Source organism: Lissotriton vulgaris, chromosome 6, assembly GCF_964263255.1.
Source record: "Lissotriton vulgaris chromosome 6, aLisVul1.2, whole genome shotgun sequence".
NCBI lineage: Eukaryota > Metazoa > Chordata > Amphibia > Caudata > Salamandridae > Lissotriton > Lissotriton vulgaris.
Window position 1 is genome coordinate 1,251,141,888 of NC_141694.1, and position 26,823 is coordinate 1,251,168,710.

The 26,823-nt window shown below is 46.4% G+C and overlaps 1 protein-coding gene across 1 annotated transcript in view; it reads right to left on the reverse strand.

The window, feature by feature from the left end:
- COG2 (component of oligomeric golgi complex 2) overlaps positions 1 to 26,823 on the reverse strand; it is a 338,118-nt gene that overhangs the window by 25,694 nt on the left and 285,601 nt on the right. The window contains exon 16 of the mRNA XM_086927350.1: positions 4,388 to 4,527. Within this exon, the coding sequence (XP_086783476.1) occupies positions 4,388 to 4,527 (140 nt within the window). The remainder of the gene's footprint in view (positions 1 to 4,387; positions 4,528 to 26,823) is intronic.

The following is a 26,823-nucleotide window of genomic DNA, read 5'->3' on the forward strand; positions in this document are numbered from 1 at the left end:
TGTTGGTCGTCCACCCGGAATTCTTTAGTGTGGTCAAGGTGGAATAATAACGCTCTTTTTGGGTCCAGGCAGTGGGCACGGTCCTCTTCCTTAGAGGGATACTGGGGAGCAAATAAGGTGGGCAGCGTGATAGATTGACCCAGATGGATTTAGGTCACCAACTTTGGCAAGAATGATGCAGAGGTGCGGAGCGTACAAGAGAGCGCCTGCATTTCGCTCACCCTCCGGGCAGATGTTATCACCACAAGAAAGGCTTTCTTGATGGTAAGCCGACGGAAGGAATAGTTGTGTAAAGGCTCAAAGAGCACAAAGAAGATAAGTAAAAAACAAATTAAGGTTCCATTGCGGCATAACAAAGGGCATGGGCAGAACAAGTGAGCCAGCCCTGTCAAAACCTATTTACAATCAGAGACTTAAAGAGAGAGGGTTGGTCTGGCAGCCGCATAAAAGTGGATAGATACGATAACCTTTGAGAGTTCCCAAAGCAGAGTCCAGTTGGGCAAGGGTTTGAATGAATAGAAAAACAATGGAAAAAGAAGCAGAAAGTGAGTCAATAGACCTTTCTGTACAGTAGAATACTAATTTCTTCCAACGGTCGGCGTATACCGTCTTAGTGGAGGGCCGCATGGCTGCCAAAATATCATTGCATACTTCAGCAGGAAGGTCAAAAGCCATAAACTGTTGCCACTCATCATCATAATAACGTTACTCGTAGCATTTATAATCGATCCATAAAAGTGGAAAAGATCCACAAAGGTACATTGGATAAAAAAATATATCATACATAAAAATAAAACTCATTCAATAAATTGTTAAAACTTCATTGATAAAAATCATCTGGTTTTCTTATTCATTTGCCACTCAATCTCCTCTATGGAGGTGCAGAGTTGACAAGTTCGGGTGGAGGACCCTACCCTGCTGCTGCAACAGAAAATCATCCTGAAGGGGCAGCCTGATCAGAGGATTGATGCTTATTCTCAGAAGGTCTGGATACCAGACTCTCCTCGCCCAGTCAGGAGCCACAAGAATAACTTGGGCTTGGTAGTTCCTGATATTCTACAGAACCCTAGGCAGGTGTGGTATGGGCGGAAAGGCCTACAGCAGGCGTGAGCTCCACTCGGGATGAAAGGCGTCGCCGAGCAATAGCCGCCTTGGAAACTCCAGGGCATAGTATTGCTGACACGAGTTCTCTTCGGAGGCGAACAGATCTAACAAAGATTCTCTCCACTGCTGAAAGAGTCCTTGCACCAACTCCAACTAAAGACGCCATTCGTTATCTGCTAGGCTTCGACTGCTGACATTGTCTGCACTGGCGTTCAGAGAACTTGTCAGGTGTAGAACCACCAGGGTTATACCCTGGTGTTCCAGCTATGTCCATCGACACAAGCCTCTCGAAAAAGGGTCCATGATCCCGCCCGGCCCTGCTTGTTGCACTACCACATGACGGTGATGTTGTCCATGAACACCTGCACTAACTTTCCCTTGGCAAAGCGAAGAAAATCCTTAAATGCCAATCAATCGCTTGAAACTCCAACAAATTGATGTAGAGCCCCGACTCCACCGGAGACCAGTGTCCCTGATCTCCACTTCTCCCAGATGGCCGTCCCATCCCAGAAGTGAGGCATCTGTCACTACTGTGATTTCTGGTTGGGGAAGGGAGAGGGGTCTGCCATTGACCCAATTGCGGTTCTTCAACCTACACTGCAGATCCCTCGTAGTTCCTTCAGAAATCTGGACCACGTCTGTGACATTTCCCTGATGCTGTGCCCACTGGAACTTCAGGTTCCCCTGTAGAGCCTGCATACGGCGCCTGGCATGCTTTACAAACAGGATACAGGAGGACATGAGGCCAAACAGTCTCAGAGAGAGTCTCATGGAAATCCAGGATAGAGGCTGAAACATCAGAATCATAACCTGAATATCCTGGACTCGCTGCTCAGGAGGATGGGCCCGAAACTGCACTACGTCCAGAACAGCTCTGATGAAAGGGAGCTTCTGAGAAGAAGTGAGGTATGACTTTGGCACGCTTGTAGAGAACCCCAGTGAAGGCAGGAAGTCCACCGTAGTCTGAAGACGCCTTCAACAGCCAGTCATCGAGGTAGGGGAAGACTGACACCTCTAACCTGCTCAGATGAGAGGCGATGACCACCATCATCTTGGTGAACAGCAGAGGGGCACTTGTAAGGCTGAAGCAGAGCACAATAAACTGAAAGTGCTCGCATCCTCCTTTGAAGCGCAGGCAATGCCTGTGGTCTGGCAGGATGTGAAAATATGCATCCTGCAGGTCCAACGCTACAATTCAGTCTTCTTGGTCTATGGAAGACAAGACCTGAGCTAGAGTAAGCACCTTGAACTTCTCTTTCTTTTTAAAAAATATTTTCTTTATTGAGTTTCAAACTTCAAACAATCCAAATTAATAACATGTAGTTTGTCAGTGAAATACGCAGAGAATAGCCCTCAGGAATAATCTGCAATACCCACTTGTCTGATGTTATGAACCTCCATCGGGGGAGATGATGATGGATTCTCCCACCAACTGAAGTGGTGTGGTGGGTTGTTGGGTCTTGCAGAGTCAGAGTAGGAGGGCTTAGAAATGGCGGCTGCCGAGGGAAGGGTGGCCGGCGACTTCTGGCTTCCATTCCTTGGTCGGAATAAACCGAGTCCATATCCTCGGACAACTTAGGAAGTCTGCACAGGACGGTTACTATGATAGAGCTCAAGCGGCTAGAACCTCCATCCTTGAAAGGGGCAAGAGCTAGACCGGCCACGAGGTGTAGAAGAGAGGCCCAAGGATCTGGCTATAGCTCCCCAGTACTGGAACCTCGGTAGGGTAGAGTCTACTTTCTCCCCAAAAAGACAGGATCCATTAAAGGGCATGTTCATCAAATTTCCCAGGACATCGCCTGAGACACCAGTTGTCCTAAGCCAAGCGTGGCACTTCAAGGACCCTGTTGAAGAAATCGATCTGCCCAGCGAATCAGTTGTGTCAAGGCCACACCTTATGGTAAATGTTGCTGCATCTCTCCTGTCCTTAACCACCTGAGAGAGCACAGCCTGGGCCTGCTCCGGGACTTGTGGCAGCACTAGCCCAACCATTTCCCAAAGGGAGTGGGAGACAGGGCATAAGAATAAGAATGTGGTATTCTCCGACTGCAATGCCAGGCTGGAGGAAGAAAACATTTCCTACCCAAATGAATTCACCATCTTGGATTCCCTATTTGGAGGGGCGAAAGGGAACGCACCTTGAGATGTAGAAGCCTGCACCACCAAGCTTTCAGGGGTGGGGTATTGGCTAAGGTCCTTTGGGTCACCCGGAGCTGGGTGATGGTGGTGTGCAATTTGCCTATTCACTGCAGCCCCTCTGCTAGGCTTCAACCATGTGACTAGAAGTTAGTGCCCTATTGAAGGGCAAAAGGAGTTCAGAGGTGGAAACCCAGGTTGAATCACTTCGGTAAGTAGATTAGCCATGACCTGCACGGAGGGCAACTCTAGTCCGAGGACCTCGGCTGCCCTCAACCACCATGGCATAAGATGCCCCCTCATTCGTAGCCACAGTTGGCAGAGAGAGCATGCCAGTATCTGGGGAAGTATCCAATCCACTGAAGACAGTTGAGGTGAAGATAAAGTCCGCTTGGACTTCTTCTTTTTCTTGTTCCTTCTACCCAGAGTATCCAGATGACCTTGACAAAGATAACTTGGGGCTCCAGGAGTGGTCCCGCGGCCTCCTCTTCTTCGATCGGGACCGCAACCTTTGCAGAGGCTCGCAGGATGGTATAGACGGATGGGCTTCAAGGGGATTCATAGCTCGCTCTCGCAAGGCCTTCGGAATTATAGCCTGACAGTCCGAGCATGACTTTGAATCGTGGTCGCGCTCAAGACACGAGAGACAGATGAGGAGGGGGCGGTAACTGACATCATGCGGTGACCAGCACCGCACGGTTTGAACCCTGTCTTCCGCGAAGACATCCTCGCCCACAATGTTGATTTTTTTCCCCAAAGTTGAAAAAAAGTAAAAAAAAGGCCTGTCAAAAACGTCTTAGATAGGCCCTTAACTTGGGTGGAAAGAAAAGAGCTGATGTTCGCGGGCCTGGGTGGCGCCTATATAAGTGACTGCGATGTCATAACCAGCCTTAACGACAAGGTCAAGCGGAGCAGAATTGAGCCACCCGACGGCGCGCTCACAGGGTATTGCTCGAGCAAAGGTTTCCAGATCCAGCCTGACGCCTGGGAAATTCAAAGGTAAGGAATCTGCAGCTAGAAGTCTCTATCAGATAACAATATTTTACCGCATTTTACATTGTAGCAATTAAATATCATGGATTCATATATAACTCTATTGGAAGTAAAAACTCAGTTGAAGTAATCAAACATTTTATATTCATCTTACTTTTGTGTGCTTTCTGAAAGAGCTCCTTGTAGCCATTCATTTCTGATGGACTCCTTTAGTAAATCTTTGTAGTCACTCTGAAGCTGCTGCAAGGGCCTCAGCGCATTGTCCACATAGAGTGAAGCTCTGGTTGGCATTTCCTGATCAACAATGAAGGGAAACATTAAAAATATTTTAGCAGGAACAATTATTTTCATTGACTATAGTTGCCAAGGAGATGCTCATTCTCAATACAGATTAACACAACATCTATCTCCAAATAGCCAGCCAAAAAGGTTCTCATTTATCATAGTAGGTCTCCACCATCATAGTGCTGGAATGTTTGTTATTGCAGGAAGATATGTGAATGGTGTTTTTTGTGTTTTTAATTAACTTTTTAATACTAAAATGTACATTCTTGGTAATCCAAAAATCACCTTTTTAGACAACAGAATTGAAAAGTGCCTTTCAAAATGTATTTTTATTACTGTTCCTCCAACTAATATCTAAAAGGATTTTATAGCCTTTCTTCACCTCATTTTGAAACCTAATTAAAAAAACACGACATGCAAGATCTTGAGTAGAGCACACGAAATAGGGTGTCACGTTTTTAAAATTGTTACGGGTAAGTAATCTCCTGCGTAAAGGATGGACATATTTGTTCAGCGTTACCAGATGCAACTCCGCTAAATGCACTAAATATAATGTATTGCTTTAAAATACAGGGTGCTGACAAACTTGGTTCTGAAAATTCTGTTCTACTTTTATTATTAATAAACAAGGATTCCTGACAAACTGTCTTTACTCAATGAAAATGTACGTTTTATTGTATTATAGAGTCACAAAATCAAAACCTCTATCTAGGAAAAGGATAGAGAGGTCTTTAGTGATCGTTTAATGAATTTATAAAAAGAGTGCTCGGGCTGCCCAAGATTATAGAATAGCAAGACCCCAAGGATATTCACTCATTTGTGCATCAAGCACACTCTTTCCAAAAGCAAGATTGTATTAACACAGTAAATAGTTGATGCCAATAAAAGAAAGTGTGCTTTGAAAGACAACTGTAAGGAAGTAGAAACTAAATGGTTACTTACCAGCAGGAGTAGTGTTGCAGCTTAAAGAGTTTTCTAGATTCACATACTATGCATTATTCCACCATCTAGTAGTTGGGTCTAAAATGGATTTTTTTCCCTTTCTGTGGGCGTTGTCGACCACCAATTGACAAAATGTCCATCCCCTGTGTGACGTCAGATGGCACTGTGGGTGTTCCTGTCCGTAGTCACCATCTTCGGTTTCTTTTTTCTTGCTTTTCTGGTATATACTTCCTCCTTGCTTATTTCTTCCCCACCTGGTTGCAAAATCTCCCATTTTCGGGGAGATGGATAGGTCGCATATGAATTCAAAAAATGTTTCAAGCTGCAAAATTACTCCTAGTGGTAAGTAACCATTTCATTTTGCAGTATGAATTCTTTTCTGGATTCGCATGCTCTGCATTAGATTATATAGCAGTATCTCTTCTCATGGGCTGGTGGGGATGAAATGTGGAAGTGTTAACAAACAGGTGTTGTATGTACCTTTTGTCCCACCGGTGTCTCTTTGTTCATCTGAATATCCACACAATAAGTGTTTGCATAGAGGTGTAGTGAGGACCATATTGCTGCTGCACAGAGTGTCCATGGGTACGTTTGCTAGCAACACTAGTGTTGTACCGTTTTCCTGTTGAGTGGGCTCTGGTCCTCCCCTCACTTGAACAGCAAGACTGTATTGTTTCCACAATCCATCTTGAGATTGTTTATTCAGTTACTGGGGAACCGTTGGCAAAGGAGATAAACAACCAGTTTCCTTTACAAAACTTCTTTGTTTCTTGCACATGGTACATTAAACCCCTCCTTACATCCAACATGTGTAGGGCCCTTTCTGTCTGTGTTTTTAAAGAAGGATGATAGCTGAATGTTTTGGTTGACATGAAAGTGGGTCATCATCTTGGGTAGGAACTGTGGGTTGGTTCTGAGAACTACCTTTGTGTATTTGCAACTTTGGTTCCTGGATTGTTAGTGCTTGTAGCTTACTCTCTCTGTATAGTAATGTGACTGCAATTAGAAACACAGTCTTAAGTACGAGTGATTTGAGATCTGTCTTGTTCAAAGGTTCAAAAGGCTTTATCATTAATTGACTGAGAATGGTGTTTAAACTCCACAAAGGTGCTGGAACTGATCATGGTGGTGCAATCCTTTTAGCTACTTCCAAGAATCTCTTCACCACCGGTGATGTGAAAAAAACGTTACATGAAGAGCCCCTGGTGTTGGCTACTATTGCTGCCAGGAGTACCTTTAGGGATGAATAGGTTAATCAGGTGTCTAACAGGTGAGTGAGGTAAGTTAATACAGTTTCTTGTTTTGTCCTGGTCTCCATATTTCTGTTATTTGTGCACCAGTGAATGTATCTGTTCCACTTTGCAGCATAATATTTTCTGGTGGTAGCTTTCATTCTCCTTTTAAGATTTCCTTTATCCTGGTAGTAGTTTCAGATTCCCAAATTCTAGATAGTCCGGAACCAGGCCGCTAGGCTGAGAGTTGCTGGCTCTGGGTGGTACACTCTCCCTGACTGCATAGTCAGCAGATCCGGTTCTGCTTTGATTGAGATCATTTGTCCCCTGGACATCTCTATTAGGTCAGAGTATCAGGTCTGTATAACCCACTGTGGAGCTATGAGGAGGAGTTTTGTTCCTGGTTGTCTGGTTTTTTCAGGGGAAACAGAGGAAAATTGTATACAAATCTCCCAGACCAGATTACTGACAGGGCATTCCCTTCTCACTGGTGGTGTTGAAACCTGGAGGAGAAGTGTTGGCATTTTGTGTTTCTGGCTGTGGCAAACAGGTCTATTGCTGGTCTCCCTCAGACCTTGAATATCTTCTACAGTGTTTTTTATTGGAGTTACCACTCGTGGGAGCGGTTTTCTTGTCTGCAAAGACTGTCCACCTCCATGTTCTGTATCCTGGTGGGTGGACGGTTTGTATTGTGATCTTCCTTAGTATTGCCCATTTTCATATTTCTAGGGCTAGTTTGTTCATTGTGAACTATTTTATGTCTCCCTGTTTGTTGAGATAAAACATGGCTGTTGTGTTGTCTGTTTGCATTAGTAAAGCATTGTCTATGTGTACTTCAGGTCTAGGAAAACAGGTAGTGGATTTGCTTCAGCACATCTGTGCTGTTCCACTGTCCCTGTACCTTCAGGTTCCCTATGTGTGCTTGATGGAGCAAGTATTTGCACGTTAAGCGACTTGCTTGTATCAAGAACCTCAAATAACCTTAACTTTGTAATCAATCTGTTTGTCATACTAATATTGCACATTTTACACTACACGGGGTGTCCCAGAGACGCTTGCCTACGTGTTTCTAAAACGTAATACGCTTGCCTTTAAAATGGTTGCTGCTTTGCGGGAATTTAGTCATGCCCATCTGATGTGACGCACTCGCAGTTCTGGAGGGAATTTGTTGCTCATGCGCAATGCACTTAAAATGGCCGCTTTACTTTCTCATATGCTCCGAGCTTGCATAGCCGGTTTTGCAAAGCTGTTTGTTCTGCACTTACCCTAATACAATAGTTATTATAAAGTAAGGGGTGTAGTATAGCCAATTATGGTATACAGTGTATTCATTTTTTCTGCGTTTTTAAATTGTTTTCGCTTGCTTTTCATGTATCGTATTCTTTGGGCCTGGGAGGCGCTTGCTACTCCATCTTGAAGAGCCCGTATGGTACTTGTCATGTGATGAGGGAAAAGAAAGTTATGCAGCAGTGGAACTCAGCCAGCTGGCAGCCGAAGTTAAGATGCTCCTGGGAATCGACCTGTTACCCAGCAAGACGAAGCTGACTTTTACCTAAAACTGTTACAATTGTATTTCACTGCTGTGTACCCTAATGTACTCTGTAAATCTTATGCCATGGGAACTAGAATGTAAGGGGTGGGTACGAAAATTGAATATTAAGCCTGAGAAAGTCTAAAATTTAGGTGGTGTGAGGACTTAACCTCCTCCTTTGAACAATCAGAACTTGGGGATTCTTTCACTTGCAACATTAGGGGGTGGTACACTGACCCGAAAACAGTATAACTAGCCTAGGTTTAGCTAGAGAAATTGTCTGACTTGTCCGAATAGCTGACCTGTCACTGACCTAACGAACTCTATAGGTGACTGATACAGAGAGCTGCGGAGCACTCTGTCCGAATTTCCACAGACCCACTCGGGGTTTTGGGAACCTGAAGTGCTGGCGAAGCACTTTGCTGGGAGATTGGAGAACCCAATCGGGGTTATTGGCAGATTCCTTGCAGAGAGGGAGTAGCACAGGCATTGCAACCGAAGCTGCAGGTGTTGGTCGTACCCTTTGGTGAGCCCGGTCCTGATCCAAATCCTGGGGTTATCCTGTCCTGACTGTCCATGAGCTGTATCTGCTCGCCTACTGGCAGCCTAAGTCCTTGAGGGTCCTTTCCCCGCCTTTTCCAACTGACCGGTGGCCAGGGTTAGTCTTCAACCTATCCTAGGTAAATATAACTGAGTGTGGGTGTTCGTTTCCCAAACTTCCATCCTAACGTCTCGAATAAAGCATAATTGCATACGGTCCTTTTTCTCCCCTGACTTTCTATAAATGAGATTTTTCATGCATTATTGTCTATTAGCATGTTCCACTTTTTCCTACCTTTAGTCATAATACTGAATAGTTTGCTTATATAGTTTATGTTCCATTATTACCCTCCCTATAGATATAAGCACATCTGGATAAATCAAACTGCATAGTTTCGTTTTCTCTGAACCGTTAGTGAATTTCGAAAGTCTACTTGATTAGTATGGTCACTTTCTTTACCCGCCTTTAGTGAAATTGTGAAAGTCTGTTAATCTAAAATAGCGTGTTCCTTATTTCTCCTTCCCTTTATTTTTTCGATTTCTAAATGATTCTTAGCCTTATTCATAGCTATACGATATTTCTAATTCTAGTTATAGACAGTTTGATCTGTGTAAATTTGTGGCTCATGGCATATGATGATGATGATGATTAGATAAAGGTTTTGAAAACTTCTTGAGTCTGTGGTCATTATAAAAAGTATAAACATTATTCAATGTGTATATGGTATTTGTGTTGTCTATTTGTCCCACAGCTAGCTCCCTGATCCATTGTGATCTTAGGTACCTGTGACGAGGATTGGTAAGTCAGGTACACGGAAATAGAAAAGTAGTGAAACTGAATTGGTGATAATAGTGTGTAGGTTACCTGATTAATGTGTAAATGAGAAATTATTTTTATGGGCCCAAGTGTGCACTATTTGGTAATAAAAGTTAGTTGGGTGACCTGCGCGCTCTATCAGTAATTTTCTGGTAGCAGATTGATGGTTAGGGACTAGTTAAGATTAGATAGGTTATTTGCTGATAACTGTATGAAATAAAAGTGCTGCTAAAATGTTATTGCTGCTAAAAGTATTGATCGATCGAATGTAAAAATATTGCTTTGAAATGTTATGAAATGTTTTTGAAATAATTTTGATGAAATGCTGCTATATTGATAAATGTATTAACACAACTCGTTAGATATTGTTATATGTTGTCTGGACCCCCGGGGGCAAAATAGCGGGTGGTGAGGAGAATCCACCTCGCAGTGTGGTCAGTGGCACTAGGAACATTAGTGCATGCTTAGGCAGAACTGGAAGCGCTAATTAGGGTTTTCTGTATGAATAGTTTAATAAATGATAGCAACGAGTTCGCTAATGAAACTTCAGTTGTGATATAACCTAGTAAGGGTCACACGAGAAGGAGTAGTAGGTTCGTCGGAGCTTGAGTGATAGCAGAAGAGTTTGCTAGTGAAACTTTAGACTTAGTATATATCCCAAAAAGAGTGGATGAGTCAAAGAAGTAGCAGGTTCTCTAATGCTTGGGTGAAGGGTAGGCAGAAAGGATCTACCCGTAGTGTATGAAACGTAGACTGAAGAGGTTTACTTGCAGTGAAACAAATCTTTCCTTTTTAGACACTCTAGTACAGTGGCGAATGTTATACGTTGTAAATTAAATAGAGCACTTGCACTTTAAGAAAGAAAGAGAGTGTCCGTTACCTTGTGAAGGAGGGAGTCAGTCGCAGAGCTGCGCTGACGTCACTTTGTGCCTCGCTGGTATTGGTCGAAACAGCGGGTGTGTAACGGAGCTGGTATTGTAAAGGAGGGGTGAGTGCCGGAGCGTGAGACCGCATCTCAAGCAAAGGCTGCGCTCCCATTGGTCGAAACTAGTTGCAACCACAGTGTTGATTGGTTGTTGAAAATTGAAAGACGCAATAGCATTGGAAGAATATAGTAAACAAGAGTGCAAAGTATATGTGGTATCCTGAATTTTTACCTGATCCGAAATATTCAGGGTTTGCGAAAGAACAGATGTTAAAGGGCAGACCTTACAATATGTACGGAAACAAGAGAAAGATGACTTTTGTAGACAAAGTTAAAAATTATTTCAAGAAGGATAAACCCATCAAAACTAGAGAGGGTATAATCATTCCACCACCTAATACTCCTGCATCATTTATGTTGTTTGACCGAGGGTATCATACCTGTGTATGGTTGGAAAATTGGGTGGAATATACCAAAGATGACGGAATTTTAGCATTTCCTTTAGACGGTACCTTTAATGGTAGAATTTTGTTTAATTTGAGGACTCGAATGAATGATTTACATCCCAGACCAAGATTGACGCAATATGAGGCTTTAGAAGAATGGGAGATTGAGGCCTTTGAGCGAGATAGACCTAGAATTGACAAAGGGATAAGCAAATGGTATCCGAAAATGCATGGAGAAGCAAAAGAGAAAAAAATGAAGCAGTGGAGACAGAACATGATGATAGAAGGACTGTTCCCAGTATTAACAGTAGACGAACCCGCAGGAGAAAAAAGGACAGAGAAAACCAGACACCTAATGACTACTGGTGATTCTGAGGATGAATACCTGGAGGATTTATTAATTAAAAATCCACCACCATATAATGAGGAATCTAGGTCCCTGAGTACGAAAAATCCATTCTTTAGACCTCCCTGTAATCAGGGTCGAGTACGTCCGAGTGGACTATTCCATATTATAGGACATCCTGTGATGAGGGACCAAGTATGACAAATCCGACTGCACCGAATCTTTACCCTCCATTGATTCCACAAATAGTACATGAAACTTCCATGGAAAAGGTCTTACAGGACCGAGAAAGAGAGGCTATAATTAAACCGAGAACTGAACTTATCCAGAAAATATCCCAGTTAAATACAAGTCCTGAGGCTTTGACAATTCCAGTAACTATTGGTCCAGTTGTTCCTCTTTACGGGGATAAACAGGCTAGTCCAAAGACTCCAGTTATAACTCCAGCTGTGGTGCAGCCAAGACAAGAGCCCCTAATAGTTGATGACCAGGCAAGTGAATGCGAGTCTGTAATTTCCCTAATGGATTTGCCCATAAGGGAACCAGAAGGTAATTCACAGAGAAAGAACTCTCAGATTGGTGCAAGAGAAGTCCAGATTGAGTCATCTTCAGGTACTAGAAGTGCCACAGTAGTGACTCCGGAGGAAATAGATCGATGGACCCGAGAATTAGAGAAAATAAATCCTCAGACAAAATGTGGGACTGGACAGGCTGGACACCCTTAGTGAAGAAGAGTTACTATTAATTTGCAAAAGTATTACCAGTGTTCCATGAGAAACTAATGGACACAGCAGCTAATATGGGAATAGACGTTAGCAGATCCAAAGTGTTGCAAAAGCCCTACAGAGCAGAATTTTCTGACAAAGATTTAGAAAACATGAACGTGTCAGGGAAAAAGGTGCAGATAAGAGAATTGCTGAATCCGTTACAGAAATGGGGAGACTTCGACAAATGGAAAGCCAGGTGGGCAAAGAAAAAGGAAGACGGTAGATCCAGACAAGTGACTTCTGTGAATATATCCTATAAGAAGCAGACAAGGCAGAAAAATTGTATCCTATGAGAGAAGTGCCAGGTGGAGGATATGTACATGTTCCATGGTCCAGACAGGATATTGTGTCATTTACAAATGATTTCCCAAAATTACGAGAGAAACCTGTAGAATGGTACAGACAGGTCGAGAGATTTGTTAAAGTTCAAAAATGCCTCCTGAAAGATTTAGATGGGTTCTTTGACATTGTAGTTCCTGTAGATTTGTGGACAGAATGTAAAATTGCTGTTGATTGGCCAAGTGAAGAATATGCCAGAGACATAAAGACAGGAGCTCCTTCAGCGGAGGTGATGAGTAAGTATGACCAGGTAATATTGTACTTGAAAGGATAGGTGCCTGCAAAAGAAACTGATTGGACCCGAATAGATAGAACTACCCAGAATAGAGATGAAACTGTACATTCATATTATGAACGACTGTTACAGGTGTTCAAAACGTATAGGGGGCTAGATAACATTGAAATGAAGGACATGACCCACTTCATTTATCGATTCGTGTTAGGGTTAAGGCCTGAGATTTCCCAGTGGATTAAAGACAATAAAATCTGTTGGCAAGCTAAACCTATTGATGAAGTCCTGAAGTATGCAAAATATTGTGAAGATGAGCTGGAAAATAAACGAAAAGAATTAAAAGAAAAAGTTATGTGGGCACAAGTAAAATTAGAAGAACACCAAGAACAACAGTTAAGTAAAATGAATAATACCCAGAACCAAGGCCCTGGGGGTGGAGGAAAGCCCAGAGTAAAAATGAGAAGAGAAGAGGCACGAAAGAAGTTCCCCTGTCATGGGTGCGTAAAGATGGGGCACTGGAGGGACGAGTGCAAGGCTGTGCAGAACGATAATGTGCCAAATAATAATTTAAATCAGCAGGTGCAGAATGAGGGACCACGGAAGACACAGCAACAGGTAAAACAGAATCAGTTGCCTCGTGCACCTAGGCCAAACTATAGGAGCAAAGCACACCAGGGTGAGGAAGCAGAAGTATGGGAAGGAAGGGAGGATAGAAATCAGCAACTTCGCAATTTTTGTTGAATGACACATTCCTCTGTGATGAACCTTTCTGACGGTGCCTGAGGGGGGAGGACGAGGAGTGCATGCTTAGCGCCTCCTTGCCGGTAGACCAGTCAGGGCCATACATTGAAGGAAAGGTTGAAGGAAATGATGTCACCTTCCTGTTGAACACTGTTGCTACCCGTTCTACTGTGAGAACAGCAGAGGTTCCAAACCTACCCCTCTCGGGAGAAGCGATCCAAGTAGTGGGCGTTTCTAATCAATTAATTAGTACCCCAGTTACAGAGCCCATGGAGATCACAATAGGGAATTTCAAAGAAATGCATAGATTCGTTGTCTGCGATTCTAGTCCTGTGAACTTACTAGGACGAGATTTGTTGTGCAAAAGGAACTGTACCATCTTTTGCACACCAAAAGGCGTTGAAATTCAGACTCCAGATGAAGACGGAATTTACAAATTAATGTTAATACGACCTGACTCGGAAATCAAAAGACTGACAATACAAGACTTACCTGAAGAACTCCAACAGACAGTGAAACCAGAGGTATGGGATTTTACTGGAAAAGATGTAGGACTAATGGCAAATGTTGACCCAATTAAAATCTCCATAAAAGAAGATGCAGTTTTCCCGAATACTAAACAGTATAAAATGAGTGCAAAGTAAAAGCAGGGGTTGCCATTGAAATAAAAAGATTGTTAGAAGCGAACATCATACAAGAGGTAATGAGCAGTCCTTGTAATTCACCCATAATTGGAATCAAGAAACATAGCGGGAAGTACAGGGTAGTACAAGACCTGCGCAAGGTTAACAAAATTGTCGTCCCTTGCTGTCCTATTGTGCCAAACCCTGCAGTGATTTTGTACCGAATTCCATGGAATGCTTGATGGTGTACCGTCATTGACCTATGTAACGCATTCTTTTCAATCCCATTGCATCCAGACAGCAAATTTCTTTTCTCATCTGAATTCGACAGTCATGTTTACGTCTGGAATCGTGTCCCTCAAGGGTACACGGAAAGTCATTCGATTTTCAATCAAATTCTGAAAAAATGCCTTGAATCTTTGGTTTTACCTAGAGAATCAGTCCTGGTCCAATACATAGACGACCTCTTGGTGGCGTCTAAAAGTCGGAAAGACTGTGTTGTTGACACCATTGCCTTACTTAACCATTTAGGTGAAGGAAGACAAAGTATCACCAGACAAATTACAGTTCTGTACCTCTTCAGTGAAATATCTGGGGCACCAGATAGAGAGGGGTATCAGGAAGTTTACCACAGAGAGAATTAGAACAATTCGAAACATGGAACTACCAAATACTCAGAAAGAAATCAGAATGTTCCTTGGAGTTGTAGGGTACTGTAGACAGTGGATTGTGGGATTTGCAGTCCTAGCGAGACCATTAATAAAAATGACAAAGAAAGGAGCAAAGGACACAGTGGAGTGGGATGATGAAAGCATGTGAGCTTTTAAAAAGTTACGAGAATGTCTGTGTACAGCTCCTGCATTGGGAATGCCTCACTACTCGAAAGACTTAGCACTGTTTTGTGACACACGAGACAATTGTGCACTTTCAGTCCTAACTCAAATGCATGGCTTGACTAGACGTCCAGTGGCATATTTTTCTGCTACTTTGGATCCAGTGGCTGCTGGATTACCGGGATGCCTGAAAGCTGTAGCTGCAACTTGCATGAGCCTCGAACAGAGTGAATCCATCATTATGGGACATCCTGTAACTGTATATGTTCCACATGCAGTTGTAATCTTACTGACCAGAACTAAAACCCAGTATCTCACACCTGGTCGGCTGACTAAGTATGAGAGAATTCTAGTAGGTCCAGCAAATGTAACCATTACCCGATGTAATATTTTGAATCCAGCTACCTTATTGCCAAATTCACTCGTGGCAGAAGCAAAGGGAGAGGTCGAGCATAATTGCATTGATCTGACTAAGTTTAGTACAAAACCACGCCCAGACATCAAGGAAATGCCCCTGACTGTAGAAGATTTCGAGCTGTTTGTAGATGGCTCATGTCTGAGACATGAGGATGGAGGCTTAAGCGCTGCCTATGCTGTGTGTACATTAGGGGCTCCAGTAGAAGCATCCTATTTGTTTGGAGTAAAGTCTGCACAAGTAGCTGAATTGATTGCATTGGCAAGAGCCTGTAAATTTGGGAAAAGCAAGAGAATAACCATATACACTGACAGCCAGTAGGGTTATGGGGTTGTGCATGACTTCGGCCAGTTGTGGCTGCAAAGAGAATTTATGACTTCTTCGGGTACTCCTATCCGAAACAGGAAAGTTGTACAAGAGCTACTGGAAGCAATCCAGTTACCTAAAGAATTGGCAGTGGTCAAGTGTGCTGCTCACAAATCTGGCGATGACAATGTGACAGCAGGTAATCGATATGCTGACCAACTGGCCCAACATTGTGCAAAACATAGAATGTCGGTCAATATCAAATTGGGGGGAGGCGGAAATAGCTGCCAACTTATGCTGTTTGAAGAAGTACAAACATGGGAAGAACTAAGAGATTTGCAGAAAGCAGCAGGACCAAAGGAAAACAGAAGGTGGAGAAATTTTGGTTGTCAGCAAAGGAATGAGGATGGTGTCATTGTTTACACTGATGGTATGCCTGTGTTGCCAGAAAGCTTGCTTGCTCTTATGGCTAGATTGATACATGGAGATACACATTTAGGAAGAGATGCAATGGTCCGTGTCTTTAGACAGACATGGTTCAATTCGAAATTCAGGAACATAGCAGAGGCACTCTGCCAGAGGTGCTTGATATGCCAACAATTCAATCCTGGAAAGAAAACAGTAGTTTTACCAGGTAGAATTGGAAAAGCAGAAGGTCCTTTTATACAATTACAAATTGACTTTATTCAGTTGCCCCCCTGTCGAGGAATGAAGTACGTCCTCGTCATTGTTTGCCTATTTTCAAAATGGATAGAAGCTTATCCTGCAAGAAAAAAACGATAGCATCACTGTAGCTAAATTGTTACTGAGGGAACTAATACCTAGGTACGGTTTTCCAGTCACAATTGAATCAGACAGAGGTGGGCATTTTCAGAATGAAATAATAGGCCAAATCTGTGAAGCATTCAAATTTACACAAAAACTACACTGTCCATATCGCCCAGAGGCTTCTGGAGTGGTAGAACAACTGAATGGCACTATCAAGTCAAGATTGGGAAAAATGTGTGAATCTACTGGAATGCAATGGATAGACGCTTTGCCCCTTGTCTTGATGGGACTCAGAAGTATTCCAGATCGGAAGACAGGTCTGAGCCCCCACGAAATGCTGATGGGAAGAGTAATGCGACAAGCATGGGTGCCAGGACACAAACTGATAAACATTTCTGATAATTTGGTGCTAGAGTACTGCAAGCAACTGGGTGACCAAGTGCGTTTTATCTCTCACCAGATTGGGGAAGACGCCGTCGCCTGGCCAGAAACTCCAGCCCATGACTTGAACCCTGGTGATTGGGTTGTACTTAAGAAACACACCAGGTCGAGTTGCCTTGCACCGAAGTGGGGAAAGAAGAGACAAGTGATTCTCGTTACCATAACAGCGGTGAAGTGTGCAGGTGTACCAAGGTGGATCCATGCTAGCCATGCAAAGAAAGTGACAGAAGATGAAGAAACTGAGGCTGAAGGTTGTGCAGCTGAGGGGTCTCCAGACGTTGGTCCTGAAGTAGCTGAAGAAGAACAACCGAGCACCAGTCAAGATGATTGGGTCCCAGTAATCGATCTGACATTCAACCAGAAGACAAACCTACTTAGATAGAAAGTGGGATAGTGAGGACGCGACAGGAATTGAAGGAGATAATCAAATCATCGAAATACATGTCAAATCTGAGGATGAGGAAGGTCAGATAGGGACAGAACAGGTTATCGACACACCTCCAAAGACTCCTGAGACTGAAAAGGGACGGAAAGAAAATAGGGCGGAAGTTCAAGCGGAAGAAGATCAAAAGTTCGAAGTGCTTGAACAGGATCAGATAGAGTTAGACGAAAGTGTTCAGGAAATAGAAGTTGAAACAACCAAAAGTCAAAATCAGTATACACCTGAACAAGGCCAGCTTAGTAACCAGGCAGAAGAAACTGACCTAAGACCTGGAACTAGTCAGACAGGAAGGGAAGAAGAAAACATTGAAGCAGATGTGCCACAACTAAACGAAAATAAAAGAGCATTTGAAGAAAGCCAAATTACAGTGCGAGTTAAAAGATTCAAGAAAAAGAATAGAGAACCAAGATTTGTCAAAAGACTGAGACTAAAAACTATAGAGGAAAAACTTAAGCAGGAAAAACAAGACTCCAGTGAAGCAGAACATTCTGGAGCAAGGCCTAAGAGAAGAAGCGAACGAATAAAAAGACTGAACAATAAGTATCAGAGTCCTGAATGGACTTATCTGGTGTTGGAGGAATTTGAAAATCTCGATATAAGTGATGAAAGTGATGACAGTGATGAAGAACTGATTGCTGACCAGACTTCCGAAGAAGAGGATCCTACCTGAACGTTGCCCTGTATAAGCAACCTGTGCAAAGTTACAAAGAGGGGTTGGAAAACTTCTTTTAAGCAAAAATGTCTGATTCCACTGTGAATGGAAGACCTAGACGCAATTGTTGTAAAACATGCTGCAAAGTATGTGTATGTAGTATAGCCTTCGCACTGATATTATGGATAGGACTAACAATTACTATTCCTTACATGATGAGTAAAGATACTAATTTGTACCCTACTAAGATATTGACAAAAGACTCAGAAGAGCTGCAAACGAAAGAGACACCACAAAGTGTAGAAAGACCTGAGAAAACACTTAGCCTTAGACAAACTAGAATGACTTTAGATGCACCAGATGAGGAAGTACTACATTATCACAGAATCAGGAACAGAACTCATTAAAACGTATTTGAAAATCTGTTAGTACATTATGTAGAAGCAATGGAAATAGAAGACTGTTAAGTCTGTATGAAGCCACCTACTTCAGTAGCTGAAGGTGTGACCTATCATCATTTACCACTAACATATGAAATTTCCTTTAGTATTTTAGCTAGTTTGTTCTATAAAAGAGGACCGTTACAGTACCATTACTCTAACTCAGACGTAATCTTTCCTGAACTTCCTATACGTGGAAACCTGAATCCTGTACATACTAAGAGTGATGTTACACGTTATATGGGAGAATACTTTCTAACCATAGGTACAATAGATTTAGGTGAAGCACATAGAGATAACTTAACATGTTCATTACATGAACAAGAGAAAATGTTACTAAATATGGCAGAGAAAAGAAAAGAAAGTTTCCAAAGAAAAGCGAATGATAAAAGACAGGGAACTCCTAAGTGGGCTGAACACATGGGGAGCACCTCAAATGGTGGAGCTAATCCTGCTTTGTTGCTGGATTTCGAAAAGAAGGGGAAACTTTGTCTTCACAGAGAAAAGACTAGTTATTATAATAACGTATTCATTGGTTGCAGTGAATGCGAACACAATTACAAGGTAATTGGAGGTTGGGGTTTCAAAAATGGGTCAGAACCTGTGTTTCCCGGAATTTATTATATATGTGGAAGCAAGGCCTATTTCAAATTGCCGGATCACTGGTATGGAAGCTGTTATTTTGGAATTGTCTTCCCAAAGATATACCACGTGAATGAAGTCGCTGGAAGCAATGAAAACACTAATGGATTAGTTCGTAGTAAAAGAGAAAGTGTAGCAGAAATAATGGGTGATATATTTAGTGCATTGATACCTGCAGTGGGAGTGACTCTGAATACACACAGAATCTGTAAATTATCTACAGTAGTAGATCGGTTATCAACTGACACTGCTGCAGGTTTCCTGATGGTCAATACCGAAATGGTTGCGATCAGATCTATGGTTTTACAGAATAGACTTGCTCTTGACACTATTGGCAAAAGAGGGCGGAGTCTGCGGAATGTTGAAGGCACAACATTGTTGCACTTACATTCCTGACAAAAGTGTTGAAATTAAGAAATATGTGAGAAACATAACTAATTTGGAAAAAGAGCTCAACCCACTGGAGGTTGACAGTGCCTGGAAGAGACTAACTGATGGTCTCTCCTTCATAGGTAATTGGTTTTCTAATCTAGGTAAAAGTCTTGTGAGTAAAATACTGATGCCAATAGCGGGAATAGGCTTATTCGTGCTAATCATAATAATTTGCTGCAAATGTCGAAAACACAAAAAGAAGTATGCTGTGAACAAGAGAGGAATGAAACGGAATGTTGATGAACTTGAATTAGAAGAGCTGAATAAACAGATATATAAAAGGGTGAAAAATTATCATCCAAATAAGGATGCAGAAAAAAGGCTGAACAAAAAGTTTGAAGAAATTGAATTGGGTGAAATGTGAAAAGTTGGCATCTGGTTCCATTAATAGTGATGATAGTAAATATCATCAAAGAGGGGATTGATGGAGCAAGTATTCGCACGTTAAGCGACTTGCTTGTATCAAGAACCTCAAATAACCTTAACTTTGTAATCAATCTGTTTGTCTTACTAATATTGCACATTTTACACTACACGGGGTGTCTCAGAGACGCTTGCCTATGTGTTTCTAAAACATAATACGCTTGCCTTTAGGTTTAAAGTATTTTATTGAAGCAGAGTAAAGAAGGAAACAACAGGGCAATAAAAGAAAAAAACCACAGGTGCACCACAATAAATGCATATAGCGTCTTAGACACATCAAAGCAGTTCAGTTCTTGTCATGGGCTCCTTCCGACATGGATACACAGCTCATTCGCCTGTGGTTAAGGACAAATAAAAAGGAGAAGAAAAAAAAAGGGGGGGGAGGGAAGAGGAGGGAAGGGGAGAAGGGAAGGGGGGAATGGAAGGAGAAATGAGGAGGGGGAGGGAAAAAGGGGGGGATGAGGAAACAACCCTGCTCCACAACCTACCCAACCTACAAAGTCCCCCAACTACCACACCCCAACCCACCCCCTGTACTGTGCCAATGACCTCCAGCTCTCCCCTCATAGCGACCCTCCGGTCGGCTCCGTTACTCCACTCCAACTCTAACCAGTCAATCAGGCGGATCCGGTGGCGGTGTCAATCGTAGTAACCTAAGATACCTGGGGCAAGTGATCTCCCTGAACTCGGAACACAACAAGCTATGGAAGGGCGCCCACAGCTCCTCAAAAGCATCTGTATCCCCCAGCGCTACCAAAGACATCTTTTCCATGCCAAGGACATGCCACAACCTATGCAGCCAGCCGACAACAGTGGGAAGCGTGGTGGAGCGCCAGTGTATGAGAATGTTTTGCACCGCTGACCCTAAGGCTATCGCAATCTGTCTGCCCCTCCTAGACCTGAGAGGATACATCAACCCATTTGGCAACCCCAGCAGAACATAGGCAGGGAATCGTGGCAGCTCTATCTCAAAACATTTGTCCACCTCACCAAGAACCTCCTCCCAATAAGAAGCCAAAAGGGGACAATCCCACAGTATGTGTGTAAGCGTGCCAGTTTGGCCACAGTTACGCCAGCACGTCCCCGGGATTGATCTGTCCATCTCATGTAATTTCTCAGGAGTGCGGTACCAGTAGGTCGAAATTTTAGTGAAGGTCTCCGTGAGCCCCATGTGATAGGCCGAGTGGCGTGAGCGGTAGGAGATGTGATCCCATTCTGTGTGGCTCAACACTCGTCCGAGCTCCCGTTCCCAGCGCTCCCTACCAGGGTTGTGAATGTAAAAGGGGGGGGGGGCTGCAGCATCCTGTACAAGTCGGAGATAAGTTTAGCGTCCGACGTGCGAGTGATTAACCAGCGCTCGTACTCCGTGATCTCCCGATCCGCCGAGTCGCGCACCTGGGGTTGTAACGCCCAGTGGCGCGCCTGCATATACCTCATGCGCTCCGTTTCAGGGAAGCCGTATTCCCGTCGTAAGTTCTGAAAGGAGATAACACCTTCGGGGCCGTATAGGTGATGCAAAGTGCAACAGCGGGCCTCCCGCCAGCGGTCGTAAGCACCAGGCTCCAGTCCCGGACCGAAGTCCGGATTGCCAGTTAACGGCGTGAAGGGGGAGGGGAAGGTAGTAAATTCATGCTTAATGGCTACCGAGTCCCATACACGAAGTGGGACACGTGTCACAAAAGATGCGTAGAGGTTAGAGGGCCGGTGTGGCCTCCTCAGGAACGGCACCTCCTGTAGCGTTCTACCTGCTACCGCCTGGTCCTGGAACAGCCAGTGCTTGTCCGGCTCCATTCCACCAGGTAGTGGAGTTGGGCGGCCTGGAAGTATTTTCGTAAATCTGGTATCCCCAGCCCCCCCCGATTCGGGCGCCAGCGTTGCAATGTTCCTCTTAATCCGTGGCCTACGGCCCTGCCACACAAACCGCGGAATGGCCGATTGAGTCTCTGCCAGCCACCCTGCGGGAGGCTGGAGCGGCAACGCCCTAAACAGGTATAGCACCTGAGGCAGGAGGGTCATCTTTACTGCGGCCACCCTACCGAGCAGTGACAGCGTGCCTTTGTCCCACCGGCCTAATTCCTCTCTGATTTTGGAGCTCAAAGCCGCATAGTTGGCCGCGACCATCGCCGGGAGGGAGGGCGCCAACAGAATCCCTAAATACGGAATTTGGTCCCTGGACCAGCTCAGAGGATAAAGTCTCTGCAGTTCCGCCCTGGTGGCGCCGGTGAGCGAAATGTCGAGGGCGGCTGATTTCCCAAGGTTCACCTTGAAGCCCGCCACCGCGGCGAAGAGGTCCAATTCAGCAATGCAAGCCGGCAGCGACCTCCGTGGATCGTCAAGCGTCAAAATGACGTCATCTGCATATAGGCTAATCGCATGGGGAAATGCGCCCATCTTGACCCCAACAATGTCAGGGTTCTGCCGAACCCTTTGAGCAAACGGCTCCATGTAAAGAGCAAAGAGCAATGGGGACAGAGGGCATCCCTGTCGCGTGCCCCTCTCTATGGGGAAGGGCCGGGAGCTGCCCCCGTTCACTCGGACCACCGCAGACGGGAACTGGTAACAGTTGAAGATTAGGTGCCGAAACCTCTCACCTATCCCGAACTTGCCCAAGACCTTCTCCAGGTAGGGCCAGTGCACCCGGTCGAATGCCTTCTCCGCATCTATAGAAAGGAGCATTCTTTCCCCGGGGATCCTGGAGGCCTTCTCAAGAATATGAGTCACCCTCTTTGTGTTGTCCACTGTCTGCCTACCAGGTATAAAGCCCGCCTGATCCGGGTCGACCATGCCCGGGAGATGAAGCGCCAAGCGTGCCGCCAGTATGCTGGTGTACACTTTCAAGTCCGTATTCAGTAACGAGATAGGGCGATAAGACCCACAGGCGGTCCTGTCCTTGCCCGGTTTTGGGATCACGGAGACCGTGGCTTGCAGGAATTCGGGGGGAATGGCACCCGGTTCTGCGAAAGTATTGAAAAGGCGGGTCAACAGAGGCGCCAGCTCCTGACAAAAGGTTTTATAAAACAGAGGGATGAAGCCGTCCGGTCCCGGGGCCTTGCCCGGCTTGAGCCGGGAGATCGCAGTTACCACCTCCTCTATACGGATCTCCCGTTCCAAATACTGGGCCTGTTCCGGCGTTAACGAGGGGAGCTGCACCGAATCCAGGTAGTCCGTCTCTGCCTGGGCAGAAGGGACCTCACCGGTGTAGAGATCTGCGTAAAAATTTCAGAAGACATCCGCTATTTGCCCATCCTCCGTGACCGAGTGCCCGGCCGGGGTAACCAATCCCTTCACTCGGTGTTGCTGGTGTTGCACTCTGAGCTTGTTGGCTAAGAGCCGTCCGCAACGGTCGCCACCGGTATAATATTTGTGCTTCAGACGAAGCATCGCGAATTCCGCCCGGTCCGTGTCCAGGGCGGACAAGAGTTTCCTGGCGGCTTTCAGTTGCCTCCAGATCCTGGGGGCGCCCGTTCTGAGATGAACCTGCTCCAGCTCCCGCACCTGCCGGGTGAGCTCGTCCCTTTTAAGCTGTCGGTCCCTATTCTCCGCCGAGGAGAGAGCGATAAACTCGCCCCGAAGCACAGCCTTCAGAGCTGCCCATTGCGTCGCGCGGGAAGTGTCGTCATTGTCATTTACGCGTTGAAATTCCACGATAGCCGCGCAAATCTGCTCCACCGTCGACCGCTTGTGCAATAATGTGTCCCGGAGTCGCCAAACCCCCCTCGGCCGGGCCACCGGGGGCAGGTTGAAGGTGCCCTCTACCGGCGCATGATCGGAAAGAGAGAGGACCCCCATGTCAGCGTTCAAGGCGGAAACGAGCATCGGTCCCGACACGAGTAAATGGTCTAGTCGCGCATAAGACTTGTGTGCGTGGGAGAAGTAAGAGTACGCGCGGGTAGTAGGGTGGAGGTGGCGCCACATGTCATGCAAGTCCAGCTCCTCAAGTCGGGCGCGAACCGAGCCCGAAAGTTCTCCCAACTGGTGGCGCCGTTGCACAGACCTGTCCAGCGCCGCATCAAAAACCAGATTCAGATCCCCCCCAACACTATGTGCCTGTCAGAGGTGGACGCCACATCATCCAATGCCCTATGCAAGAATTGCTCCTGGCGGTCATTGGGGCCGTAGATAGAGCCTACAGTCAGCACCAAGCCCCCCACCTTAATCCTGTACGCCAAGAGCCTCCCTTTCTGCTCCGCCACTTTGTGTAGGATCTCCCCACAGAACCCCCTGGAGAACAGAAGTGCAACCCCTGCCGTTTTGGAAGCGCTGGAGGAAAAAAGCTGCGTGGGGAACTTAGGGGTACGCATTCTGGGACAGTCCTTCGCCAGCAAGTGGGTCTCTTGTAACAGGCAGACATCCGCCTGGGAATTCTCTAGCAGAGACAGTACCGCACGCCTTTTAACCGGATTGTTCAGCCCTTTCACATTCAGAGTGACAACTTTAAGAGCCATCAAGGAGGGAAACCAACGAAATGCACATAAACGGGCAAGGCCCAGCAAGCAAACACAGAAGCCACTTCAAGAAACCCCAGCAAGCAACAACATAGGCATCTCTGCGGCACAGTACAGACCCCGAACCCCACAACTCCACAACAGAAGAAACCCCCCCCTTCCCCGAGAACATCACAAACCCAACCCCACACCGCTCCCAACTCCCAGTCCCCCTACCAACCCCCAAACTCAAAACATCCCCCTGCAATTCACATTCCTGTCCCCCGCTTCTCAAACCATAGAAAGAAGTCATTGTCCCAGTCCGGTCCTTTACACACAAGGCCGTGGAAAGTCAGTTTAGTGGACGTCCAGCCACCAACACCTGCACTCGCCATCCCGCCCCACCCGCCCCCAAAACCCCCGCACCTGCGATAAGAAAAGGCTAATGCAGACTCCCCCCGGAGTGAGTTCAGGCCGTCAGGGCCACTTCACCGCCCGAATCGTGGGTGAGTCCGGCCGCTCCGGCGGCGGGGAGCGCCTCTCCCCCGCCTGCTGCCAGCCGTCCCGGGTGCTGCGTCTGCGGCGCGGTGTCGGGGTGTCTGTATCCGTCGCCGTGATGCCCAGTACTGTGCAGACATCCTGAAGGGACCGGAGCTGGTGCAATATGCCGTTCCACCGAAAAATCAGGCGGAAAGGGTGCCCCCAAGAGTACTGCGTCCCCTGTTCCCGGAGGAAGTCTGTGGCGATTTTGAAGGATTTTCATTTTCTGCAGTGTGACCGTAGATAGATCCTGATAGAAGGCCACCGGGCGATCGTGGAATCGGAAAAGCTGCTGCCGCCGCGCCTCGCGAAGGATCCGTTCCTTTAGGGGGAAGTCCGGCAGGAAGGCCAAGATGTCTGGGGGGGGCGCCGTAGCTCTGAGGGGCGGCCCACTCTGTGCGCTCTGTATATGCGAACTTGGAAGTCCTCCGACTCTCCCAGGATCGAACGGAAGAGGGCCTCCAGGTATGCGGTCACGTCCTCTCCTTCATCGCCCGACGGGACGCCCCGGACCCTGATGTTGTTCCGTCTGGACCGATTTTCGAGGTCCTCGGCGTGGGCCTGCAGCTCGATCTGTTGCTCCCGCAGCCGCAGGACCTCCTGCTGCAGGTGGGTGATTTCCTCGTCTCTGGAGTGACCTGCTTCTTCCACCGTGTTGACACGTTCTCCCAGGGAGTCCACCTCTCGGCGAATCTCGCGAACCTCCCCGGCCACCTCCTGCTTCAAAGTCTGAAAATCCTCCCGCAAGGAGCTAAACAGCGACTCTAGGAACGATCGCGTCACCGGGGGTTCACCGCCTTCAGCGCCTCTGGAAGGGGCCGGGGAGGTCGTGGCTGTTTGGTTCCCTCCGCTGCGTAGGGCCCCGCGCCCCAACATGTCCGGCAAAGTCCGATCACCCCTCCTCTGGCCCCTAGCGTTCGACATCCTGGCGGTGCGGGAATCTGCTATGGCCGTCGCTCGGTGAAGAGGTGACCAGTGCCACGGCTGCTAAACTCCGGCCAGAAAGCTCCGTCACATGGGGGTCCCGAGCAAAGCCGGGCAGCTGGTCCGGGGATCACAAAATGGCCGCCCGTTACAGTCAATGGGCCAACGCCCAGGGAGGGAGGCCTGCTTCCGTCGCGGGTCCAGTAGTGAAAAACACCGCCAGAGGGCAGGTTGAGGCAGTCGGGGCCGGCACTCCCAGTAGATTAACACCCCCGGGGGCTTAACACTGCTCCTCCACTGCCAGGGCTCGGCCGGAACGGCCGCACGAGGCTAGGGCTCTCCAGGCCTCGGTCTTGCGTAGCGGCCGGAGGCCGACTCCGCCTCCCCCGATCTCCTCCGTACGGCTCCGCTCCACCGGCGAAGCGTCCGCCGGCACCTATCCGGCCACTTCGGCCCAGGCACTCCAACGAGGCGCCACAGATAGCTGAGCACGCCGTCGAGACCCCAAGCCTGGAAGCCTCGCGGCCTCGGGATCGCCCACAGTCCGCCCAGCGGACTCCGCCTCGGGCTATTGCAGTCAAATTCGCACCTCCGGCGAGGCGATCAAAGCTCAATGGCCACTCCACATCACCACCGGGGTCACCAGGCGCAGTCACCGCTTAATCCGGGGGGGGAATCAGCGGTTGCAAAAGGTGCCGGGTTTCAGGGGCCCGGGAGCTCTCAGCAAGTGCGACCTCTCAGCCCGCCATCTTGGCCACGCCTCATACGCTTGCCTTTAAAATGGTTGCTGCTTTGCGGGAATTTAGTCTGCGCATGCGTCGGTCATACCCATGTGATTTGACGCACTCGCAGTTCTGGAGGGAATTTGTTGCTCATGCGCAATGCACTTAAAATGGCCGCTGTTTTCTCATATGCTCCGAGCTTGCATAGCCGCTTTTGCAAAGCTGTTTGTTCTGCACTTACCCTAATGCAATAGTTATTATAAAGTAAGGGGTGTAGTATAGCCAATTATGGTATACAGTGTATTCATTTTTTCTGTGTTTTTAAATTGTTTTCGCTTGCTTTTCATGTATTGTATTCTTTGGGCCTGGGAGGCGGTTGCTACTCCATCTTGAAGAGCCCGTATGGTACTTATCATGTGA